Source organism: Bufo bufo, chromosome 3 (genome assembly GCF_905171765.1).
Source record: "Bufo bufo chromosome 3, aBufBuf1.1, whole genome shotgun sequence".
Classification (NCBI taxonomy): domain Eukaryota; kingdom Metazoa; phylum Chordata; class Amphibia; order Anura; family Bufonidae; genus Bufo; species Bufo bufo.
In genome coordinates this window covers 180,232,379-180,256,859 of record NC_053391.1, presented here as the reverse complement: position 1 = coordinate 180,256,859, position 24,481 = coordinate 180,232,379, and the positions used below count along the sequence as shown (strand labels likewise).

At 42.3% G+C, this 24,481-nt stretch overlaps 1 protein-coding gene across 2 annotated transcripts in view; it reads right to left on the bottom strand.

The window, feature by feature from the left end:
- Positions 1-24,481, bottom strand: part of RPGR (retinitis pigmentosa GTPase regulator) — an 87,744-nt gene that overhangs the window by 12,875 nt on the left and 50,388 nt on the right. For both annotated transcript variants that reach the window (XM_040423788.1, XM_040423789.1), the window contains exons 10-13: positions 19,946-20,116; positions 13,192-13,366; positions 12,203-12,306; positions 4,810-4,869 (exon numbers count right to left, since the gene is read on the bottom strand). In XM_040423788.1, coding sequence (XP_040279722.1) covers positions 4,810-4,869; positions 12,203-12,306; positions 13,192-13,366; positions 19,946-20,116 — 510 coding nt within the window. The remainder of the gene's footprint in view (positions 1-4,809; positions 4,870-12,202; positions 12,307-13,191; positions 13,367-19,945; positions 20,117-24,481) is intronic.

Genomic DNA, 24,481 nt, shown 5'->3' with positions numbered 1-24,481 from the left:
TATTAAATATTTACTTCAAAATAAAATATATCAGTGAACATGTACAGTCAGGTCCATAAATATTGGGACATTGACAAAATTCTAACATTTTTGGCTCTATACACCACCACAATGGATTTGAAATGAAACAAACAAGATGTGCTTTAACTGCAGACTGTCAGCTTTAATTTGAGGGTATTTACATCCAAATCAGGTGAACAGTGTAGGAATTACAACAGTTTGCATATGTGCCTCCCACTTATTAAGGGACCAAAAGTAATGGGACAGAATAATAATCATAAGTCAAACTTTCACTTTTTAATATTTGGTTGCAAATCCTTTGCAGTCAATTACAGCCTGAAGTCTGGAACGCATAGATATCACCAGACGCTGGGTTTCATCCCGGGTGATTCTCTGCCAGGCCTCTACTGCAACTGTCTTCAGTTCCTGCTTGTTCTTGGGGCATTTTCCCTTCAGTTTTGTCTTCAGCAAGTGAAATGCATGCTCAATCGAATTCAGGTCAGGTGATTGACTTGGCCATTGCATAACATTCCACTTCTTTCCCTTAAAAAACTGTTTGGTTGCTTTTGCAGTATGCTTTGAGTCATTGTCCATCTGCACTGTGAAGCGCTGTCCAATGAGTTCTGAAGCATTTGGCTGAATATGAGCAGATAATATAGCCCGAAACACTTCAGAATTCATCCTGCTGCTTTTGTCAGCAGTCACATCATCAAAAAATACAAGAGAATCAGTTCTATTGGCAGCCATACATGCCCACACCATGACACTACCACCACCATGCTTCACTGACAAGGTGGCATGCTTAGGATCATGAGCAGTTCCTTTCCTTCTCCATACTTTTCTCTTCCCATCACTCTGGTAGAAGTTGATCTTGGTCTCATCTGTCCATAGGATGTTGTTCCAGAACTGTGAAGGCTTTTGTAGATGTCGTTTGGCAAACTCTAATCTGGCCTTCCTGTTTTTGAGGCTCACCAATGGTTTACATCTTGTGGTGAACCCTCTGTATTCATTCTGGTGAAGTCTTCTCTTGATTGTTGACTTTGACACACATACACCTACCTCCTGGAGAGTGTTCTTGATCTGGCCAACTGTTGTAAAGGGTGTTTTCTTCACCAGGGAAATAATTCTTCGGTCATCCACTACAGTTGTTTTCCGTGGTCTTCCGGGTCTTTTGGTGTTGCTGAGCTCACCGGTGCTTTCCTTCTTTTTAAGAATGTTCCAAACAGTTGTTTTGGCCATGCCTAATGTTTTTGCTATCTCTCTGATGGGTTTGTTTTGTTTTTTCACCCTAATGATGGCTTGCTTCACTGATAGTGACTGCTCTTTGGATCTCATCTTGAGAGTTGAAAGCAACAGATTCCAAATGCAAATAGCACACTTGAAATGAACTCTGGACCTTTTATCTGCTCATTGTAATTGGGATAATGGGTGAATAACACACACCTGGCCAAGGAACAGCTGAGAAGCCAATTGTCCCATTACTTTTGGTCCCTTGACAAGTGGGAGGCACATATGCAAACTGTTGTCATTCCTACACCGTTCACCTGATTTAGATGTAAATACTCTCAAATTAAAGCTGACAGTCGGCAGTTAAAGCACATCTTGTTTGTTTCATTTCAAATCCATTGTGGTGGTGTATAGAGCCAAAAATGTTAGAATTGTGTTGATGTCCCAATATTTATGGACCTGACTGTATATTACTAATTTCTACTTATCTGAGGGGTTTACATAACAATTAACCAGAATAAACATGACTTGCACTTCCCATTGAAAACAACTTTCCATAAAACAATAGTAAAACGAAGATAAGAAACTTTGTAATATAACTTACAGATATCTTCCTTCACTGAGAGATCAGATTCAGTTGCCTATAAAAGTCTATGGAAAGGTGAGGGAAAAGGAGGGAGACAAGCCGCTATGATGTCTCCTATACACAGCACACACACATACACAGAAGAGGGGAAACTGCTACCCTATATATCTGTGGCACAGTCTCAAAAGCAGTGGTACCATGGTTGACATAATGTATAGTGGTGCTTGAAAGTTTGTGAACCTTTCAGAGCTTTCTACACTTCTACATAAATTTGGCCTAAAACTACATCAGATTTTCACACAAGTCCTAAAAGTGGATAAATATAACCAAATCAAACAAATATTATTCAAAATTTTTAGACTTGGTAATTTATTTATTGAAGAAAATGATTTGATATCACGTCTTTGGGGGGGGGGGGGGGGAAGGGGGGGAGTAGATGAACCTTTGCTTTCAGTATCTGGTGTGCAGCAATAACTACAACTAAACATCCTGCATATCAGCTTGGAGGAATTCAGCCCATTCCTCCGTACAAAACAGCTTCAACTCTATTTTGTTGGTGAGTTTACTTCCATGCTGGCTTCAGCTCCTTCCACAACATTTCTATTAGATTAAGGTCAAGACTTTGACTTGGCCATTCCAAAACTTTAACTTTATCCTTCTTTAACCATTTTTTTGTAAAACAGATTGTGTGCTTAGGGTCATTGTCTTGCTGCATGACCCAGGTTCTCTTGAGATTCAGCTCACGGACAGATGTCCTGACATTTTCTTTTAGAATTTGCTGGTATAATTCAGAATTCATTGTTCCATCAATGATGGCAAGCCGTCCAGACCCAGATGCAGCAAAACAGGCCCAAACTATTATACTACCACCACTGTGTTTCACAGACAGGATGAGATTTTTATGCTGGAATACAGTATTTTTCCGTCTCATTTAAACCAAAAGGTTCTAATTTGGTCTCATCCGTCCACAAAACATTGTTCCAATAGCCTTCTGGCTCCTCCAGGTAATGTTTAACAAACTGCAGATGGCCAGCAATGTACTTTTTGGAGAGCAGCAGCCTTCTCCTTGCAATTCTGCCATGCACACTATCGTTGCTCATTGTCTTCCTGATGGTGGACTCATGAACGTTAACATTAGCTAATGTGAAAAGAGTCTTTAGATGTTTAGAGGTCACTTTGGGTTCCTTTGTGAACTCACAGACTATTACACACCTTGTTCTTGGCATGTTGTTCGAGAGTACTAATGGAATTTCCTCCATTTGTACACAATTTGTCGGACTGTGGATTGGTGGAGTCTAAACTCTTCAGAGATGGTTTTGTAACCTTTTTCAGCCTGATGACCATGAACAACTTTTCATGGTCATCAGAAATCTCTTTTGTTCATGCCATGAAACATTTCCACAACAGTGTTGTGAAGATCTAACTTTGATAGAATCCCATTCTTTAAATAAAACAGATCACCATCCCATTGATTCAAAATACCTGATTCCTACTTCACCTTCAAATTATCTGTTAACCCTTAAGATTCACATACTTTTGCCACAAATAGACATGTGATATTGGATCATTTTCCTCAATAAATAAATGACCAAGTTTAATATTTTTGACTCATTTGATTTGGGAATTTTTATCTGCTTTTAGGATTTGTGTGAAAATCTGATGTAGTTTTAGGTCAAATTTATGAAGAAATGTAGAAAATTCTGATGGGTTCATAAACTTTCAAGCACCAGTGTAGCAGTAATGAGCAGAACTATGAATCCAGGATTGGGGTCCGATGGAAAATATACTAGATCCTTCAGCATACTTTGTGTGTGTGTGTGTGTCTCTCTCTCTCTTTGCCATTCTCTCTCACTGGAGCTGCTTCCTCCTATATGAACAACTGTAACCTGATCTCTCAGTGAAGCTCAAAAGCTACAGTATCTCCTCTCTGGATACTGATTTTATCAGTGAACTCATTGTAAAGACTGTATTAGACAGCCCGATTCTGCCGGTGATTGCCAGAAAGGAAGCGTTCCTTCCCGGCAATCACCTGCTCGCAAGCAGAAGAGAAAGCTGCAATTACATGCAGCAATCTCCTCCACGATCGTTATACCATCGCTCGTCCCCATGCTGTCCAGTTGTTTGCCGGCAGCAGATCGTGCATACACACCACAATCTGCTCCCTGTAAACAATGAATTTTTTTAACCTGTCAAAACATTTGGATTGGCCAATAAACAAGAGGTCACTTGTTCATCGGGCAATCAGCGGCAGTATTACACTGCCAGATGATGGTTAAGGAGTGTTACTATGAATGCTTGTTAACAATTATTTGTCGAAAAATAGGCAGGTGTAATACAGGCATAGGCTACTTGCACACTTGCGTTTTGGGCGGATCCGTCATGGATCTGCAAAAATGGGTCCGTTACAATAATACAACCGTATGCATCCGTCATGAACGGATCCATTTGTATTATCTGTAACATTGCCAAGACGTCATGAACTCTACTGAAAGTCAATGGGAGACGGATTCGTTTTCGATTGTGCCAGATTGTGTCAGAGATAACGGATCAGTCTCCAGTGACTTACATTGTGTGCCAGGAAGGATACGTTTGGCTCAGTTTTGTCAAGCAGACTGCAAAACGATGCAGGCAGCGTTTTGGTTTCCGCCTCCAGAGCGGAATGGAGACTGATTGGAGGCAAACTGATGCATTCTGAGCGGATCCTTTTCCATTCAGAATGCATTAGAGCAAAACTGATCCGTTTTAGACCGCTTCTTAGAGCCCATGACGGATCTCACAAACGGAAAGCCAAAACGTGAGTGTGAAAGTAGCCTTAAATGATTAGTGCAGTATGGGGAAGGGGGGGTTTGAGGAAAGGAGCCTGATAAGATATATTACACAGTTTCTTATCTTCCCTATTATTCCCTATAAAACTATATATATTTTTTAAAGTTGTTTATAACTGGAGGTAAACTTAAAAAAGATGTTAATGTATAATAGAGAAAGATCCCACTTACCTTCCTCTTGAGAACTGGTGAGAAAGTACTGTTGCCCTGGTTGATGCTTACTGCATGTGTCTAAAAATGCAATCACATATATAGAAATTATTATTACTGAATTTTTATACAGAACAATTCATAACAAAACAACACAATTCTAATATATATGTATCTGTATTTGCTAACAAAGGTACAAAAAGGGTTAATTACTCTTACCGGTAACTGTTTTTTCCAATAGCCTCCACAACGGCACTCACAGGAGGGTGTCCCCGCCCCCAGGACAGGAAACAACACAGAAGCACATTATTTAAAAAGGCCTCCTCCCCTTACCTATTCAGCCAATAAGAGAGGACACAGAAGTGACGCAAGAAACAAAATATGTATAATCCCAGTGCTGTTGTGGAGGCTATTGGAAAAACCAATTACCGGTAAGAGTAATTAACCCTTTTCCCTGGCGCCTCCACAACGGTACTCACAGGAGGATTAACAAAGTAATCAATATTAGGGAGGGACAACGGCAGAAAGGATTCTGCGACAAAAGGACAAGCCCTTGTTCTTAAGAATATCTAATTTATAATGATTGAAAAAAGTCATAGGGCTTGCCCATGTGGCTACCCTGCAGATCTGGTCTAATGAGACTGAAGTAGACTCCGTCTAGGAAGATGACACTGCTCTGGTAGAATGGGCTTTTATCCCGGAAGGGGGATGAAGATTGTTTTGGACATAAGCAAAGGCAATAACATCTCTGATCCATCTTGCAATAGATGATTTGCTGGCCGCCTGGCCCTTATTTGGACCCTTTTATTGGAGGAAAAGATGGTCTGACTGCCTGAAGTTATTGGTGGTATACAGGAAGGATAACACGCTCCTTCTCACATTCAGGTTGTGGAATTTCCTATCTCTTTCCGTAGTTGGAGATGGACAGAAGGAAGTTAACAAAACTTCCAGTTCACAATGAAACCTGGAAACTACCTTGGGAAGAAAAGCAGGGCAATGTCTAAGGCTTGTGAGAGAACGCCTGAATTTCTCCAATTCTCCTAGCAGTTGTTATTGCTACAAGAAAAACTGTTTTGTAGGTAAGCATCCTTAAAGAAATACGTTCAACTGGTTCAAACGGAGGTTCCGTTAGGACTGAGAGGACCAAGCTCAGGTCCCAGGGGCGAATGAAGGAACGGCAGGTAGGTAAACTTCTTGCCCCCCCCTTTAAATAACGCTTGATGAGTGGGGAGTCTGCCAGTCTTTTATCCAGAAATGCACTTAAAGATCAAACTGAAGGGAGGGAAATCATAAAGAAGAGCTTTCGGCCATGGTTGGGATAGCGAATCTACCCATAACGGTTGGTCCTGTTGGGAGAGAGAGCAAAATATTTTGATCTGCCTGTTGCCCCTTGTGGCAAATAGATCTAGATCTGGGACTCTCCATTTTTTGCAGATTTGTTGGAATATTTGAGAATTCAGGGACCGGCGGCTGAGGAAGTCGGTTATTACATTGTTCTCTCCTTTCACGTGAACATCGGTTAAAGAAATGAGATTTCTTTATGCCCAGAAAAAAATGTCCCGAGACACTGCCCCTAAAGAACGGCTTCTGGTCCCTCCCTGCTTGTCCAGGTAGGCAACTGCTGTGGTGTTGTCTGATAACACCTTTATGTGTTTTTGAGACGAGGGAGTGTGAAGATAGACAATGGAGGAAGACTGTAACATATCTTTTCCCCAACAGCCCTGAATGGCTGCCCCATCCCAAACTGCTTGCATCTGTGGTTACGACCATCGTTTTCCCCTGCTGCTAATAGACACCTGTCTGCAAGTTCTTTTCCACTCTCCACCACATCAAGGATCTTTTTACGGAATTTTGGATGAGAAGGCGTTTTTCTAGGGCTGAATTTGTTCCGTCCCAGGAGGATAAGAGGAAGGCTTAAAAGAATCCTCGTATGACTTTGAGCCCATCTGACTGACGGGATTGTAGTCGTCAGAAGGTGTAGGATGGTCATGATGTTCCTGATGGAGGAAGTCCTCTGGTTGCAGAACTGAGAGACTTTCTGAAGTATATTTCTCCTTTTTTCTAGGGGAAAAAAGGACATTAGAAGATGAGAATCTAAGAGTACTCCCAGGAAGAACTTCTTTCGGTCTGGAGATAGGTCTGATTTTTTAAAGTTTACAATCCACCCCAGAGTGGTAAAGCGCTTCTTCACTTGAAAGAGGAGGGTACATAGAACTTTCTCTGAGGGTGAAGCAATCAGGAAGTCGTCCAGATATGGTACAATCAGAATCTGCTTTAGATGTAGGTACTTTATGACTTCTGACATGATCTTCGAAAAAATACTTGGACCAAAGGAGAGTCCGAATGGGAGGGCTCCAGCTGAAAATGGTGTAGTTGGTCCCCCATGAAGACAGCGATTCTGAAATACTTTTGATGTGTCTGACATATTGGGACATGATAGTAAGCGTCCTGGAGGTCCATGGTCGCCATGAAACAGTCCTGAGGGAGTAAATTGATGGTGGATCTTATAGTTTCTACCTTGAATTTTTTGTATATGATGGATCTGTTGAGGGGTTTAAAATGTATTATTAAACGGAAGGTTCCGTTTGCCTTTTGTACCAGAAATATTGGAGAATAGAAACCTTCGCCGTACTGATCTACCGGAACCAGAAGGAGTACCTTCTTGTTTACAAGAGAAGAGATTTCTAATTTCTTTTTGAGGTAGCTTCTTGTTTATGATAATTTGATCTGGGGGAGGGGATGAAAACTCTAGTTTTAAGCCCACTTTTAGGGTAGATACTACCTACGGGGAGGCTCCTATTTTTTCCCAGGCCGAGGTGAAGAAAGTTAATCTTCCTCCCACATGGCATATGGCGTCATTGTGTGGGATGGGAGGAGTTTTCAGGATTGAATAGGAATCCTTTTCCTCTGCCCCTAGAAGGCTGCCACCTCCTTGACCCTTCTTTCTTCTTCTGATCCATCCTCGATTTTTTTCTGGTTCTGAAAGGACCGTCTTTGATGAAAGTAACAGTTTTCAAGGGGAAATCCTTTTTTTTTATCCGAGGCCCTTTCAAGAATATCATCTATTCCCGAGCCAAATAATCTATCTCCTTCACAGGGGATCGAGCAAAGACTTTTTTTTGACCCGGCGTCACCAGACCATGTACGAAACCAGATTGCTCTACGAGCCGCATTGGATAGAGCAACTGACCTGGCAGAAAATCTAACTAGGTTTGCAGAAGCATCTGCTAAAAAATTTGACGCTTTTTTTTAATACAGGCAGGGAAGATATGATCTCCTCCCTCGGGGTACCAGCTGCTAAGTGCTCTTCTAACTGATTTAGCCACACGGCTAGAGATCTGGCTGTGCAGGTAGAAGCAATACTGGGACGCAGCATAGCAGTATTTGTTTCCCAGGCCTTCTTCAATAAACCTTCAGACTTCTTGTCCATGGGATCTCGCAAGAGACCCATGTCTTCGAATGGCAAAGAGGTCTTTTTTTAAATGTGGGCAACCGGGGCATTGATCTTTGGCGTCTTGTCCCACAGATTAGATTCGGTGTCCGCAAAGGGATATTTCCTTTTAAAAGGAATTTGTCACAGTTGTTCTTCTTTCAGGATCTCTCCATTCTTTGAATATCAGGGATTTTATGTTGTTATGGATAGGGAAGACCCTTTTTCTTCTTCCCCCCAGCCCCTGGAACATTTGATCCTGTACGGAGTGCGTTTCTTTCACCTCAATGTCCATAGTGGCTCTTATGGTTTTAAGAAGACAGTCAGTCTCTTCAGGCAGAAACAAGGGTTTTCCTGAACCGTCAGCTGAAGAAGCAGAGTCTGGATCAGAAACAAGCTCTCCTTCATCCAGCTCAAACCCCAAGTCAGAAGTAAAGGATCTATGAGACGTGGATGGGCGTGGGGATTGAGGTATCATCTTTAATTCCATGACCGCATTTACTTCTTCCTTAATTATAGCTCTCATGGAATCAAGGAAGGATGGTGACTCTTCTGTGACCACCTTCTCGGTACATTTTGGACAAAAAACATTTTCGTTTTAGAGGAAAAAGTCTTTCTGCAGATGGCGCACTTCTTGAGTCCTGAATCTCCCCCAGCTGGTTTAGGTGCCATGGTCTCTGGGCCCTAAGAAAAAATAAAAGGGGCTGTAGGGCCAGGAAATTAAAGGCCCATGACCTACACCAGGGGTGAAATACTGGGAAAACACCACTGCCACAATGAAATGAAGAAGCCAACCGCAGTGCATAATCATTAGGCATATAGAAGAGAAAAATAAAAGCAGGGAGAACAAAACAAAACCCCCACTGGGGAGGAGGCTTATCGGGCTGAGGGCAGAGGTAGCGGGATCTCCAGGCTTCCTTTCTGAGTCCGCGTCCACCGGGGCAAGCATGCTGCTGGCAGTGATAGAGGGATAAAACAGACTGTTCCTCGCTCCTTTTAAACTTCCTGCCGGCCGCGGCACCCGGAAGTGGACTCTAGAGCGCGAGATTCTCTTGCCCAAGGAGAATCTCACCTGGTGATATCAGCACATCAGATTCCACGCGATCTCCCCTTACCCAGGAGTTTTGCAGGCCTGGGGCAGCCTGCACGCAGGGCTTACACCTAGAAACGGGTAAGGGAGGTGGTGCGTCCCCAGGGTTCCCGTTCCCTGCTCCAGCCCTCCCACAAAATGTGAGGAAAGGAATCAAAGCTGGGCGAGAAGAAATCATCCCTGGCATTTCAGGAGAGGCTTCAACGCATCCCGAGGACAGGAAAAGGGAAGAGGCCTTTTTAAATCATGTGCTTCTGTGTTGTTTCCTGTCCTGGGGGGGCGGGGACACCCTCCTGTGAGTGCCGTTGTGGAGGCGCCGGGGAAAATGTTAAATATCTTTATTCTCCTCTTTACAGTCCCTCCTAATTCTGTCAGCAGTTCTGCAGGGTAATACTACACACAGACACCCTTAACCTGCTTAGTTACATACATAAATTCGGTGCAAATTAATGTCTTAGGGTACTTTCACACTTGCGGCAGAGAGATCCGGCAAGCAGTTCCATCGCCGGAACTGCCTGCCGGATCAGGCAAAACGTATGCCAACTGATGGCATAAGTAAAACTGATCAGGATCCTGATCAGTCTTAAAAATGCCTGATCAGTCGAAAAAATGCATTGAAATGTCGGATCCGTCTTTCCGGTGTCATCTAAACGGATCCGGCATTTATTTTTTTCACCTTTTTTTCAGTCTGCGCATGCGCAGACCGGAAGGACGGATTCGGCATTCCGGTATTCTGAATGCCGGATCCGGCACTAATACATTCCTATGAGAAAAAAGTCTTCCTTTTTTTCACCGGAGATAAAACCGTAGCATGCCGCGGTTTTCTCTTTTGCCTGATCAGTCAAAACGACTGAACTTAAGACATCCTGAACGGATTACTCTCCATTCAGAATGCATGGGGATAAAACTGATCAGTTCTTTTCCGGTATAGAGCCCCTGTGACGGAACTCTATGCCGGAAAAGAAAAACGCGTGAAAGTACCCTTAACCTTTATTGGACAGATTTGTTTTGTGAAACACAGATTTAAAAAATAACATGCTGACTACCTGTAGCTGACACTGGAGGACGCACATTGAAAACATTTAACACAGCATGTAATAATAATAATCTTCCTTTATATAGCGCTACAATACTGCACAGCGCTTTTTCATGTAGTCACTAGTTTTCTCTATTTGTGGCTGCAGGAAGACTGAATTTTATAATGTAACTTTAGAAGGGTTTTCCAAGAATTTTATACTGATGACCTATCCTCAAGATAGGTCACCAGTATCTGATCGGTGGGGGTCCGACACCCAGGACCCCTGCCGATCAGCTGTTTGAGAAGGCACTAGTGCTCCTGTGCTCACCAAGCACAGCGCCGTACATTCTATAGTGGCTGTGCTTGGTATCGCATTTCCCATTTACTTGGAAAGTCTTGGAAAACCCCTTTACGTCTATACAGGAAATTTAGAGCTCTGTATCAAAAAAATTGAGCTCCAATCAATATAAATTTACATAAAGAAATGCACACCTTCACTGAACGTAAATATGTTACCTCAACCAAGGATTAGGTAAATAATTGAACAAAAGAGGAGATGATATACTTTAAAAATACACAGGGGCGATTTATTAAAACTGGACTAAAGGAAAACTGGCTTACTTGCCCATAGTAACCAATCAGATTCAACCTTTCATTTTTCAGAGCTCATCTAGAAAATTTAAGGTGGAGTCTGAGTGGTAGCTAGGGGCAAATAAGTCAGTTTTCCTTTACACCATATTTGATAAATCACCCTCAATAAACTTTTTTGATCTGATCTAAAGGTCTCTTCAGAGCCAAGATTTGGCTACCTACACCAGGGGTTAACATGTAAAAGCTAGGAGGAGCAGCAGCCAATACTGTATCAGATCAGGACATACTGCAGAAGGGTATGAGCCTACTTCCACATGACTGACCACTGATGGCCCAGCCAGTGAAGTACAGGAACCCTGTACCACCCTGTACAAGATATCTAGGGTGACACAGGGAACCTCACAAGGCTGAACCAATAAATAGTTGCTGACTAACGTCGCAAGGTAAATATAATAGTCCCCTAACATCTCCACTAAGTCCTAGTGCACTGCTGGAAACCATTAAGGGTGTAATTCAGGGACCCTCCAAAACTAGGGGCCATCCTTTTTGCTGCTACCCCTTTATTGTAAACTTAAAACTAACTAAAAGACCCTACGCGTTTCTCATGTCCAAGAATCTTCAGGGGTCAGTGGTTCAAAGTACAATAAATGATGTATGACCAGGTACAGTCATGGTTCTGGCACTGATGACGGACGGTTGCGCAGAGCCAAAGGCCGAATCTATATTGAGAAGGATCTTCCACTTCCAACAGCCCGCCCGCGCCGGCCGGCTGCTCTCCATTCAGAGCGCTATACTATTATCCAATGCTAGGAAAGCTCAGGCTACTTACAGCAAAGCAGGGGAGCTGAGCCCTGTACTGGTTACAATGAAACCCAGGGCGATCCTATTGTGTCCTGGCAGAACGCCATCCACAAAGCTAAGACGGCTGTATAGCAGGGGACAGCCACTTAAACCGTGAAGTGAAGGAGGCAAATGAAATACCAGCAGTGTGCATCCTGCACTTTCCACAGGCTCGATTGTAGAAATGCCTATTCTAGTGCAAAATGGACAAGAATGGGACATGTTCGATAATTTGCGGAATAGTCACATGGATGTGGACAGCACTCGGATGACATCCGCGCGGTGTCCGCATTTTTTGCGGCCCCATAGAAATTAATGGTCCGCGTGCGACCCAAACAAAAATGTGCATCGGAAGCGGACTCAATACACTGTGCGTGAGGGCTAATTATGTGAAACACAAGTAATTTTTTCACAATGTCATTAAAACAATTTATAATAGTCATACCATATTTAAAATGTCTGTGGTGCCCCCGAAACTTTGCTGGCTCACGCTGTCAGAGTTGTCATCCGCAGAAAAGCTTTTCACTAGATCACGCCTCGGTTTTCCATCTGCAAAATATGTATTTTGATATGCAAGGTCAATATGAGGTATAAAGCTAAAGCAAACTGATTAAAAAGTAAAAAAAAAAAAGAAAAGATAATATGTAATTTAAAAAGTCTCCAGAGCCAGAATATAGCAAAATAGAAACAGGTCATACTAAACTATTCTCTGCTTGAAAGCTTTGTACATGAGGATCAACAACTATTGCTAGGGATTGATTTCAAGGTTATAAACCTTGCAGCCTTTACCACTCTGTAGAAAAATAAGCAACCATGGAAATGCTAGTTAAATATCTGCCACATACTGCATGCAGGTATCAGGTATATACTTCGCTGAAGCATTTCCATGACGTGACATTATGAATATTTTACATTCTATTATTTTAAAGGGAACCCGTCATCGACTTTATGCTGCCCATACTAACAGCAGAATAAAGTAGAGACAGGTGAGTTGGTTTCAGCGGTCCATCATTTATAAGTTAAAAGTAAGTGGTTGCCGAGAACCAACATCACAATCATTGCAGACTGGGCCTGGAAAGAGTCACGGCGACCTGAGAAGAGTCCTGGTTATTCATGAATTCCTGCTCTCCTGCCACCTGCTGATGACTGACAGTCTTCTACCTAGTTTTCTCCCTTTCTCTCCAGTAGACAACTGCCAATCATCAGCAGATGGACGAGAGAGCAGGAGATTATAATAACCAGGACTCTTCTCAGGTAGATTTGACTCTTCTCAAGGCCTGCGCTGCAATGATTATGATGCTGGTTCTCGGCAACCACTTACTTTTAGCTCATAAGTGACACCCCGATGAAATCAGCATTTCTGTCACTTTAGTGCCCTCAGTGAGGTCAGCATAAAGTTGATGACAGGTTCCCTTTAAATTCTTCTGCTCTTACCTGATTTAGAGGCTGCCTCTGAGTCACGGGCGCTGGATTCACTGCTGACTTGTCTTACTTTAAGAAGGTTTGGTGGAACAGTCCTGCTAGGAACAGGCAGCGAAGATTCCAGTAAATTATTATTTAACGGCGGCAGGGTGCGGGTCAAGTCACGGATCTGTTCAGGCGAATATTTCTTAAAGAAAGAGAAGCATATTACAGATATACTTTCTTTATGATCAGAAAAAAATCTAAGTGAATGGGAGCAGCGCTGTAGTACCATTCATGGCCACTACCCAGTGCGTGGAGCTATGCTGTGCTCATGCCTGTTCCACAGCACAACAGCCCATTCAAATTACTGGTTGGTGACAGTGCTGGGAGTCAGAGCCCCACAGGTCAGATACCTATCCTGGAAAACTCCTTTAAAAATTTTGTGCCCCAAAAAATATTCTACACTTTTCAAACCAGCACCTGGATCTGAAAACTTTTATAATAACATGTAATTAAAAATGAGTTATTCAATAAAATGTATTTGTATAGCGCCACCTGCTGTTTGTTCTTTTCCTTATTTTTTTTCCGTCTCACTGAGGTGGTCACATGTATTCAGTTTAAATCTTCAACTGCCACCAGCCATATGTTCTGTTAGAAGCTGTGGCAGTTACAGTGAGAGAGAGTGGCAGCAGAAATGATATGCCCCCTGAGAAAGGACATGCTCCATGCCAGTCTGAAATAAATCTAGAAGAGCACTTGGAGTAATCAATGAGCGGAGATCTACAGAGCCTGTTCTATCTTTGTTAGAAAGAGATTGTCATGTACTATATGATGTCTGATTTTCATTTTTTACATCAATGATGGCATCACCCCTTTAACTTAAAGAGGACCTTTCACCGATTCTTACCCTATGAACTGACTATACAGACATGTGGAGCGGCGCCCGGGGATCTCACTGCACTTACTGTTATCCCCGGGCGCCGCTCCGTTCTCCCGTTATGCCCTCCGGTATCTCCGCTCACTAAGTTATAGTAGGCGGAGATTCCAGTCCCTAAGTTATGGTAGGCGGAGTCTGCCCTTGTTCTGCTCTAGCGCTGGCCAATCGCAGCGCAGAGCTCACAGCCTGGGAGGTTATTTTCTCCCAGGCTGTGAGCTCTGCAATGCGATTGGCCAGCGCTACAGCAGCAAAAGGGCAGACTCCGCCTACCATAACTTAGGGAACGGAGATACCGGAGGACATAGCAGGAGAACGGAGTGGCGCCCGGGGATAATAGTAAGTGCAGTGAGATCCCCGGGCGCCGCTCCACATGTCTGTATAGTTAGTTCATAGGGTAAGAATCGGTGAAAGGTCCTCTTTAAGCACAATTCTTTAAACTAAACTTTAGGGTTTTGCAGTGGACATATGAGTATTAATGGGCAATATGCTCCCAATAGTAAAAACAGGGCATTGTTCAGTGTTCCAGCACATACTAGTAAATTAATTGGTCAGTAGAATTAGAATAAAAAAAAGTCTATGTACAGTGGGATGCGAAAGTTTTGGCAACCTTGTTAATCGTCATGATTTTCCTGTATAAATCGTTGGTTGTTACGATAAAAAATGTCAGTTAATTATATCATATAGGAGACACACACAGTGATATTTGAAAAGTGAAATGAAGTTTATTGGATTTACAGAAAGTGTGCTATAATTGTTTAAACAAAATTAGGCAGGTGCATAAATTTGGGCACCACAAAAAAGAAATGAAATCAATATTTTGTAGATCCTCCTTTTGCAGAAATTACAGCCTCTAAACGCTTCCTGTAGGTTCCAATGAGAGTCTGGATTCTGGTTGAAGGTATTTTGGACCATTCCTCTTTACAAAACATCTTTAGTTCATTCAGGTTTGATGGCTTCCGAGCATGGACAGCTCTCTTTAGGTTACACCACAGATTTTTATTATATTCAGGTCTGGGGACTGAGATGGCCATTCCAGAACGTTGTACTTGTTCCTCTGCATAAATGCCTTAGTGGATTTTGAGCAGTGTTTAGGGTCGTTGTCTTGTTGACAGATCCAGCCCCGGCGCAGCTTCAGCTTTGTCACTGATTCCTGGACATTGGTCTCCAGAATCTGCTGATACTGACTGGAATCCATGCGTCCCTCAACTTTGACAAGGTTCCCAGTCCCAGCACTGGCCACACAGCCCCACAGCATGATGGAACCACCACCATATTTTACTGTAGGTAGTAGGTGTTTTTCTTGGAATGCTGTGTTCTTTTTCCTCCATGTATAACGCCTCTTGTTATGGCCAAATAACTCAATTTTAGTTTCATCAGTCCACAGCACCTTATTCCAAAATGAAGCTGGCTTGTCCAAATGTGCTTTATCCCACCTCAAGCGGCACTTTTTGTGCTGTGGGCGGAGAAAAGGCTTCCTCTGCATCACTCTCGCATACAGCATCTCCTTGTGTAAAGTGCGCCGAATGGTTGAACGATGCACAGTGACTCCATCTGCAGCAAGATGATGTTGTAGGTCTTTGGTGCTGGTCTGTGGGTTGACTCTGACTGTTCTCACCATTCGTCGCTTCTGTCTATCCGAGATTTTTCTTGGTCTGGCACTTCGAGCCTTAACTAGAACTGAGCCTGTGGTCTTCCATTTCCTCAATATGTTCCTAACTGTGGAAACAGACAGCTGAAATCTCTGAGACAGCTTTCTGTATCCTTCCCCTAAACCATGATGGTGAACAATCTGTGTCTTCAGGTCATTTGAGAGTTGTTTTGAGACCCCCATGTGGCTACTCTTCAGAGAAAATTAAAAGAGGAGGGAAACTTACAATTGACCCCCTTAAATACTCCTTCTCATAATTGGATTCACCTGTGTATGTAGGTCAGGGGTCACTGAGCTTACCAAGCCAATTTGAGTTCCAATAATTAGTTCTAAAAGTTTTGGAATCAATAAAATGACAACAGTGCCCAAATTTATGCACCTGCCTAATTTTGTTTAAACAATTATAGCACACTTTCTGTAAATCCAATAAACTTCATTTCACTTCTCAAATATCACTGTGTGTGTCTCCTATATGATATATTTAACTGACATTTTTTATCGTAACAACCAACGATTTATACAGGAAAATCATGACGATTAACAAGGTGCCCAAACTTTCGCATCCCACTGTATTATACTGTTACATGCAGATATGAGCTAAGAAAGGTAGAGTATGATAACCGGAGGCTGCGCCTAATTTATGACGAGGCGTAGACGCTGTGGAACACTGTAAAATAAAAAAAGTGTAACTGTCATTCTTTTTTTTTTTTTTTTTAAATATAGGTGATACTGACATTTTTTGTAATATATATTTTAATTGCTGAAATCATACATTTCTATTAGAAAAATAGCTCTAAAGTGGCCCATTTGAGACTTAGAAACGCTCCTCTGTTGTCACGACCATGGTCATGACTCCTTAACCACATGCTGTTGATTGCGGTCTCGTTTGGTTGTTTCAACCACAGGTGAGGGCCGCTTGTTTGTTGCCTCACTTGTGGTTGCCGTTGGCAACATGTTTTTTTGATTGTACTTGGCAGTATGGCAGCCTGAGCTGTTGCTAGGCAGCTTGCTGTCAAGTGCATGCGGTTACACCTGGTTAGGTGTGTGTGTTTATGTATGCACTTTGTGTGTCATTTGTCCACGAGCTTTACCTATGTGTGCACGTCCCCTTTAAGTGGCTGTCTTCCCTTCCCTGGTGTGAGAAGGGTTAAATCCCTTCCTAGAATGTGAGCACTGGGTGTGTCTGTGTGGGTGTGGCTACTTGGGCCTATATAGCTTCTGCTGTGATTCAGAAGTCTGAGGGGTACTTCAGCTATGTAAGCTGGAGTCATCCTCCCGTGTATATTCCATCTGCCAGTGAGGGCCACCCTTGTGGTCATAGACTTATGTTAGACTTTATTGTTCTTATTTTATTATATGTCTATTGGTGTCTTTATGTTTATTGCAGCGTGTGGTCCAGGGTTCCTGTGTGATTGTGTGGTGTGTGCTGTGTCCGTTTATCTTATTGTGGACAGCAGCACCTGTGCACGGGTTCCTGGCTGTTGTGTCTGTGGCAGGTAGTTGTGGTATTTGTTGCACTACCTGCAATTGCCATATGCTGTATTTGTTTCCCTTACCGTTGCAGCTTGGCCAGTGAGACTCCTGTTCCTCCATGCCTAGGAGGAACAGGTCGTCTTACCCTGCTCCTTCTTCCAGGGCAATCCTGAGGGCTAGCAGGGATCATAGGTTCCAGTGTATGAGCCCTCCCACCATCAGGGTTGGCTCATATGGTTGGGAGTCAGGGTCAGAATTAGGGATGTGATAGGAGGTGACCTGCTCCCTGATTCCTGTCCTGGCCTAGCAGCTATATTTCGCATTGACACCGCACGGCTGAGGGTTTTCCCCATCTTCAGCCGTGACATCTGTCTTCTGTTTACATAACAGTCAGTGTTGAGCAAGTCTCCACAGTTATGGAAACAGAAGACAGAGAAGCGTTGCGAAGGCTCAAAATGGGCCACTTTAGAGCTATTTTTCTAATAGAAATGTACTATTTCACTAATTAAAGTATATTACAAATAGGGTTAGTATCACTGTCCCTGTACAGTACAAAAAAAAAAAAAGAATGACATTTACACTTTAAATGTCTTTTATGACCGCGGGGGGATTATGTAAAATATAATATAACTGATATATGATATATTACATATAATATAAAATATTTGCCATGAAGTGAAAAAGAAATTAAAAGTATCAAAAGAAAAAAAAGCCCACACTCCCACACAAATCGTCACCATATTCAATCTGTTCACCCAAGACCATACATATATGGGGAGATTTATCAAACTGTGAAAAATAAAAGTTGAGATCTGATTGGTTGCTATGGGCAACTAAGCCAGGTCTAGTTTATACCAGTTTGATAAATCTCCCCGATTATGTATTAAAATGACTGAAAAACCCCTCCTAATAATTAATTTTAGTGTGGATTTGAAAATTTCAAAGGTGACTGAGGGCTTTTGCTTATTTTATACTACCTCTGTCGTTTTTTTTTTTAAATCACAGAAAACCCCTTGAAAATGTTTTCCGGTTTTAACATATAAAGCCTGATCACCGTGCGTTGAAAAGTTCTGCAACTAATATAATCATGTTTAAAGCGATTCTCCGGGAAATAAGAAAATGAAAATACTTAAATATTAATTTATGATAAATATATTCCCAAATACCTTTTATTAGTTATAATAGCTCGTTTTGTCTGGGGAGCGATCATTAGGAGAAACAAAATGGCCGCCATCCTATTAGTACACACAAAACCTGTCCTAATCACATAGGAGGACAAATTACTTTACAACACTGAGCTAAAGAGCTGCCTCACCCTCCTCTCTGCTCTGCTTGTCAGGGATTATGATCCTGAAAACAGCTGATAAGATCTTCAGCTTAATCTCTGTAAGAATGGAGTTCATGAGGAGACATGAAGTAGAGAGGGGAGGGTGGAGATAATGAGCAGCAGCTATTATATGCAGTCTCAATTACCACAGTCTACGGGTGTCCTGTCTGTACTTCATGTCTACTCATGAACTCCATTGCTACAGAGATTCAGCTGAAGATCGTATCATCTGTATTCAGGATCATAACCCCTGCCAAGTAGAGCAGAGATGGGGCAGCTCTTTAGCTCAGTGATGTGAAGTAACTTGTCCTCCTGTGTGATTAGGACAGGTTGTGTGTGTACTAACAGGACTGTGGCCATTTTGTTTGCTCTGATGATTGCTCCCTAGACAAAATGAACCATTATAAATAATGTAAGGTATTTGGGTATATCTTTTTTATAAAGTAATATTTAAGTATTTTCATTTTCTTAATTCCCGTAGAACCCCTTTAAATTCCTCAACCAAAACTCTGTCCCCTCAGTTGGGGGCCAATAACTGCTTACATACAAAGGCTGACACTCTGCCCTGGCCAGGTCATAATTGCACTGTACTGTTTATTACACCTGTCTTTTCTAACAAGCTGAACGATTATGTGAGCATCACATGACCAGGACCAAGGTTTTAAGCCTCTAATGAAAACAATGAATGTTCACATTCACTAATTACAAACAGGGATCTTGAAAAAGCTGGAAAAGAAATGACAAGATAAAATGTATCAAAAGGGGTTGTGTCACGAAACACAGTCTACATTTTTTACACCAGCACTTGGATCTAAATACTTTTGTAATTGCATGTAATGTAGTATAGCCAATGAGCTATTCAATAAAAAGTATCTGTATAGCGCCACCTGCTGTTTGTTCTTTCCCTTATTTCTGGTCTACCTCTCTGAGCTGGTTGAACGTGCTCAGTTTAAATCTTCAACTGCCACCAGCCATATCTTCTGTTAGAAACTGTGGCAGTTACAGTGAAAGAGCTGCAGCAGAAAGGACACACTCCCAAAGTTACCAGCCTGAAGATTATCTAGCAGAGCAATTGGAACAATGAATTGGTATATCTCTGGACCCATGCGAGGTACAGGGCTAGTTCTAGCTTTGTTAGAAAGAAATCGTTGTGTACTATATGATGTCTGATTTTAATTTTTAATATCAATCATGGCATAACCCCCTTTAAAAATACTGTATGTCACTTGATGATCAAACTTTATTTGCGGAAACCAGAAAAGGCCTTACATTTAACCTTCAGGGACAGCTTTTGGATGTTGTGAGGCTGGCATTTCTTCTGGAATTATATCATAATTCAGAGGTATTGTACTGTTATAATCTCACGATACAAGATATACAAGGCAAAAAGAAAACGTACTTTCTCCCTCCGTCTCACACGTGCAGAAGGAGATCTATGGAGTGATGTAGATGCGTCTCCATCTCCACTGACCGTTAAATAATTCTCTTTTAGCTCCTCGATGATGATCAGTTCAGATTCTTTAGGTCTAGGTACAGCAAACACAAGCATGTGGCAGCCCCCACACGCTACCTGAAAGAGGAGGGAAAAATTAACATCATAAACAAGGACGTGATAAATGATATATGTGTAAAGAAAAGACAGCGCAAAACAACAAGAAAAACAATCAACAGGACAATGCTTAGTGTATGGAAATTAATGAGCCTGAAGAAACGAACAGGCTGTGCCTAAATGTAGTTATGTATAAAAATGCAATACAAGGGAGGATTACATCAATATTTCCTAGAAAACAGGTCACCACCAGCGTCCTGCCAAGCATATCTACAGCCTGCTGAAAATGCCTGCTCAACCCTTCCAAAGCATTGTGTTTGTTAGTACTGGGGAATGGACTCCTGGTAGGAAGGGGGAGAGTGGTAGAAGGAGGGGGTGGTAGTAGAGAGAGAGGGAAGATGCTAGAGGGAGGGAGACAGTGGTAGAGAAGGGGGAGAGTGGTAGAGGGAGGGGGGTGATAATAGAGGAAGGGGAGAGTGGTAGATGGAGGGGGTGGTGGTAGAAAGATGGGGAATATGGTAGAGGGAGGGGGAGAGTGGTAGATGGAGGAGGGTGGTGGTAGAGGGAGGAAGAGTGGTAGAGGGAGGGGGAAGGTGGTAGAGGGAGGGGGGTGATAGTAGAGGGAGGGGAAGAGTGGGGTAGACGGAGGGTAAGAGTGGTAGACGGAGGGGGACGGTGGTAGACGGAGGGGGATGGTGGTAGACGGAGGGGGAGGGTGGTAAACGGAGGGGGAGGGTGGTAGACAGAGAGTGGTAGATGTAGGGGGTGGTGGTAGAGAGAGGGGTAAGATGGTAGAGGGAGGGAAAGTGGTAGAGGGAGGGGGAGTGGTAGATGGAGGGGGAGAGTGGTAAATGGACGGAGGAGGTGGTAGGCAGAGGGAGGGGGAGAGTGGTAGAGGAAGGGGGAGAGTGGTAGAGGAAGGGGGAGAGTGGTAGAGGAAGGGGGAGAGTGATGGGGGAGTGGTGGATGGAGGGGGAGAGTGGTAGAGGGAGGGAAAGTCGTACAGAGAAGGGAGTGGTGGTTGAGGGAGAAGGGAGTGGTGGTTGAGGGAGAAGGATGGTGGTAGAGGGAAGGAGGGGGGTGAGAGAAAGAGAAAATAAAGAAGCAGAAGAGATAAAATAAGCTTCAGCAAGACCATTAAAACCAGTGGCTCCTAGAGTTCTTTCAAAGGGAACTTGTCATGTTGAACATGATGTATTACCTGCAGGCAGCTTGTTATAGAGCAGGAGATGAGTAGACTGAAACAGTATTGTGGGAGGATATTCAGTATAAGGCTCCATTCACACGTCCGCAATTCCATTCCACATTTTGCGGAACGGAATTGCGGACCCATTCATTTCTATGGGGTCGTACGATATGTGGCCCGGATCCGGACCCGCACTTCCGGGTCCACAATTCCGAACCTAAAAAAAATAGAACATGTCCGATTCTTGTCCGCAATTGCGGACAAGAATAGGCATTTTCTATTAAGTGCCGGCGATGTGCGGAACGCACATTGCCGGTGTCCGTGTTTTGCGGATCAGTGGATCCGCAAAACACACACGGATGTGCGAATGGACCCTAACTCAGTATAGCTTAGTAGACCAGTGAGTGATCCTACTGTGGGAAGGCTGTCAGTCACTGAAAGGACCACCCACGGTTTAGAATGACTAGAGATCTAAATAAAATACATTGCAAGTTCACTGAATATTTTTCTACAAAACTGTATTTTAATCTGCTCAGCTTCTCTTTCTCTACTTCATGTGGCCTGCATATCAGACGCAATGTACAATGCAACAGGCTCCGTTTAAGGCCTGGACGATAATATATTGGGGAGATTTACCAATCAAAACATGGCAGAATTCTGGAGTAATTTGCACCAAAAAACTGACAAACAGGCTTTGCACCACAAAGATGTGTGGCTTGTTGGAAAGAGACATGGCTTAAAGTGTCACTGAACTTTCATAAACCTTTTGATATGTCATAGCGACATATCAAAAGTTTCCTCGGAAGGGGGGGGGGTCTGAGTGCTGAGACCCCCACCAATAACTAGAACGAGGAGAGAGAAGCTCTCTATTGACATGACCATGGACTTTCTATTGAACTGGTTTACTGCAGAGAGAAGACAGAACACATTATGTGAGCACTTCTCTCTCCTCATTCTAGCGATCAGTGGGGGTCGCAGCACTCAGACCCCCACCGATCAAAACCTTTGGTATGTTGTTATGATGTGCAGTAAAAATTTTTGCACAAAATTCTGTTGGAAAGTAAGCCAACTTGGTATAAACTTAGGAAGAGGTACGCAACCTCAAAACGCGTATAGAAGGAGTGGATGAGATCCTTATACTAAGAAGACGTCTTACAGCATTGCAACTATCAAACAGACTGTTGCGAAAAACCAATAGAAATATTGCCAAGGAACTACATGTACGGAGGTTGGTACCACCTCCGCATAACACAAATAACTTGAATCAAGCGAATCGAACTAAGTCCAGGTCACGTGGGACGCTCCGATCACGTGACACATTGTGAACACGTGGGACGCCGAACAGAGACCGGAAGGAATCCGAACAGAGACTGGAAGGAGGTCTGCGATCCACGCAGCAACAGCTCTGAAGAAAAGTGCAGACAAACGCACGCCACAGGGTATAAGAAGAGGGGTGAGTGAACTGACTAGTAGTGGGACGCCGCTACAGTCAGATCCAGAGAAAGCTGAATAATAAGCAGTAAGTAAAAATACTAAACTGCGTATAGATAACGCCTGACTAGAAGTATTACCCAAATAATAACATGCTACACAATTGAGACTTTCTAATGATTTCTGTACCTAAAGACTGTTGAAGGACATTAGCAAATAATCAATAAGTGCACTCCATCAATTGCACCTCATCAATTGCACTTTATAGTACAGTGTGGAATTTTATGGATTTTATGGAACAATATGTGATACTCTAATCAACCACTAACTATCCTCAGGAATTATATTGATTTCTTCTAACCTCCAGGAATTTTTATGAACTTTTATGAATTTTTAGGGACTGATATACATTGTCTTATATAATAATTGGGAATAATATTTCACGTTTATGTTTTATTAAATACGTTTAGTGTATGCTATTTAATTGATTGCTAGGTATTGATTAGATTAACTTGGTGGACTATTGATGAAATTTTAAAATAATAATAAATATGTTGTACCCAATGTGTAGTACCAGATATTGAGTGCCCACTATACATTACTATATTGGTATAAACTTAGACTAGACTCCTAAAGGTACACCAAATTTGTAATCCAACAAGTGCTACAGTACTGTGATAAAACTGCCACATTTTAGACTGTGTAGTCTGAGATTACATTGTATAAACCTTAGATCTGTTTAACTGTAAGACTGGCAAATTTAGGTATACACAACAGTCACACTTATAGGAATACTTTGGTTTTGCAATAGTCATGAGAGAGAACTAAGTTAGCTGTGAAGTTTCCTTTAAGGGGTATTCCAGTTTTCATTTTTTTATATTATTTAGAGAATAGGAAATGACACAGTTTTCTAATATACATGTATTTAAAATTCTGCATACATACCTTTCTTATATGAGGCAATTGACCCTATGTGCAGTATTATAGCCAATGTATCAGTCCTGTGTAATGTATCCATGGCCTAACTGAAACATGGAATCAGTCATGTGACATCATATAATTCCTTACATTCAGTAAACAGCAGAGCAGTGTTACATGATATACATGTGATGGGTCTGCACAAAGGACACATCCATGTGATAAGTAAATAGGAGTTGTGGTGGAATCATGATTTTTATTGTGGATTACAGTAACTACATTAATCTGTGTATCTACATGGCTGCTTGTCTGTAGGTGATGTTGTAAAATGGCTGCCTGTCTCTAGGTGATGTGTTGTTGTTAATAAAGTTTAGTGTAAAAAAAAGATAGACATGATAGGATGATGCAGCAGGTATTATTACTGTATATAAAGTATATGAGCTGCTCCCCAATACACTAATATATTCACCTATTAGATACCTGCTCAGTTAACTAAAAGCTGGGTCACATGATAGTTCACATGGTTGACGCCACGTTTAGTCCTATCCACCTGCCCTATGGATGCATTTTACAGGACTAAAATGTGCCGAACAAATTTTTTCTTTAGGGAGAGGCTACTTACGAAGCCATTGGGTGAAATTGTATAAGTGAGGGACACTGGTATGCCAGGGATGTGCTAGATAGGTACATGGTATACAATTGACTGGCATAGGCAGATCTTTGCTTTAGGCTTTTTGTCCATATTACTGTTTCAATCACACTGACTTTTTTTTGTGTAATACAAATGGTACCAACATGCCACTATGGTGTTGGGCTACTCAGATATATAGTGCTTCATCACTAGCCTTTTC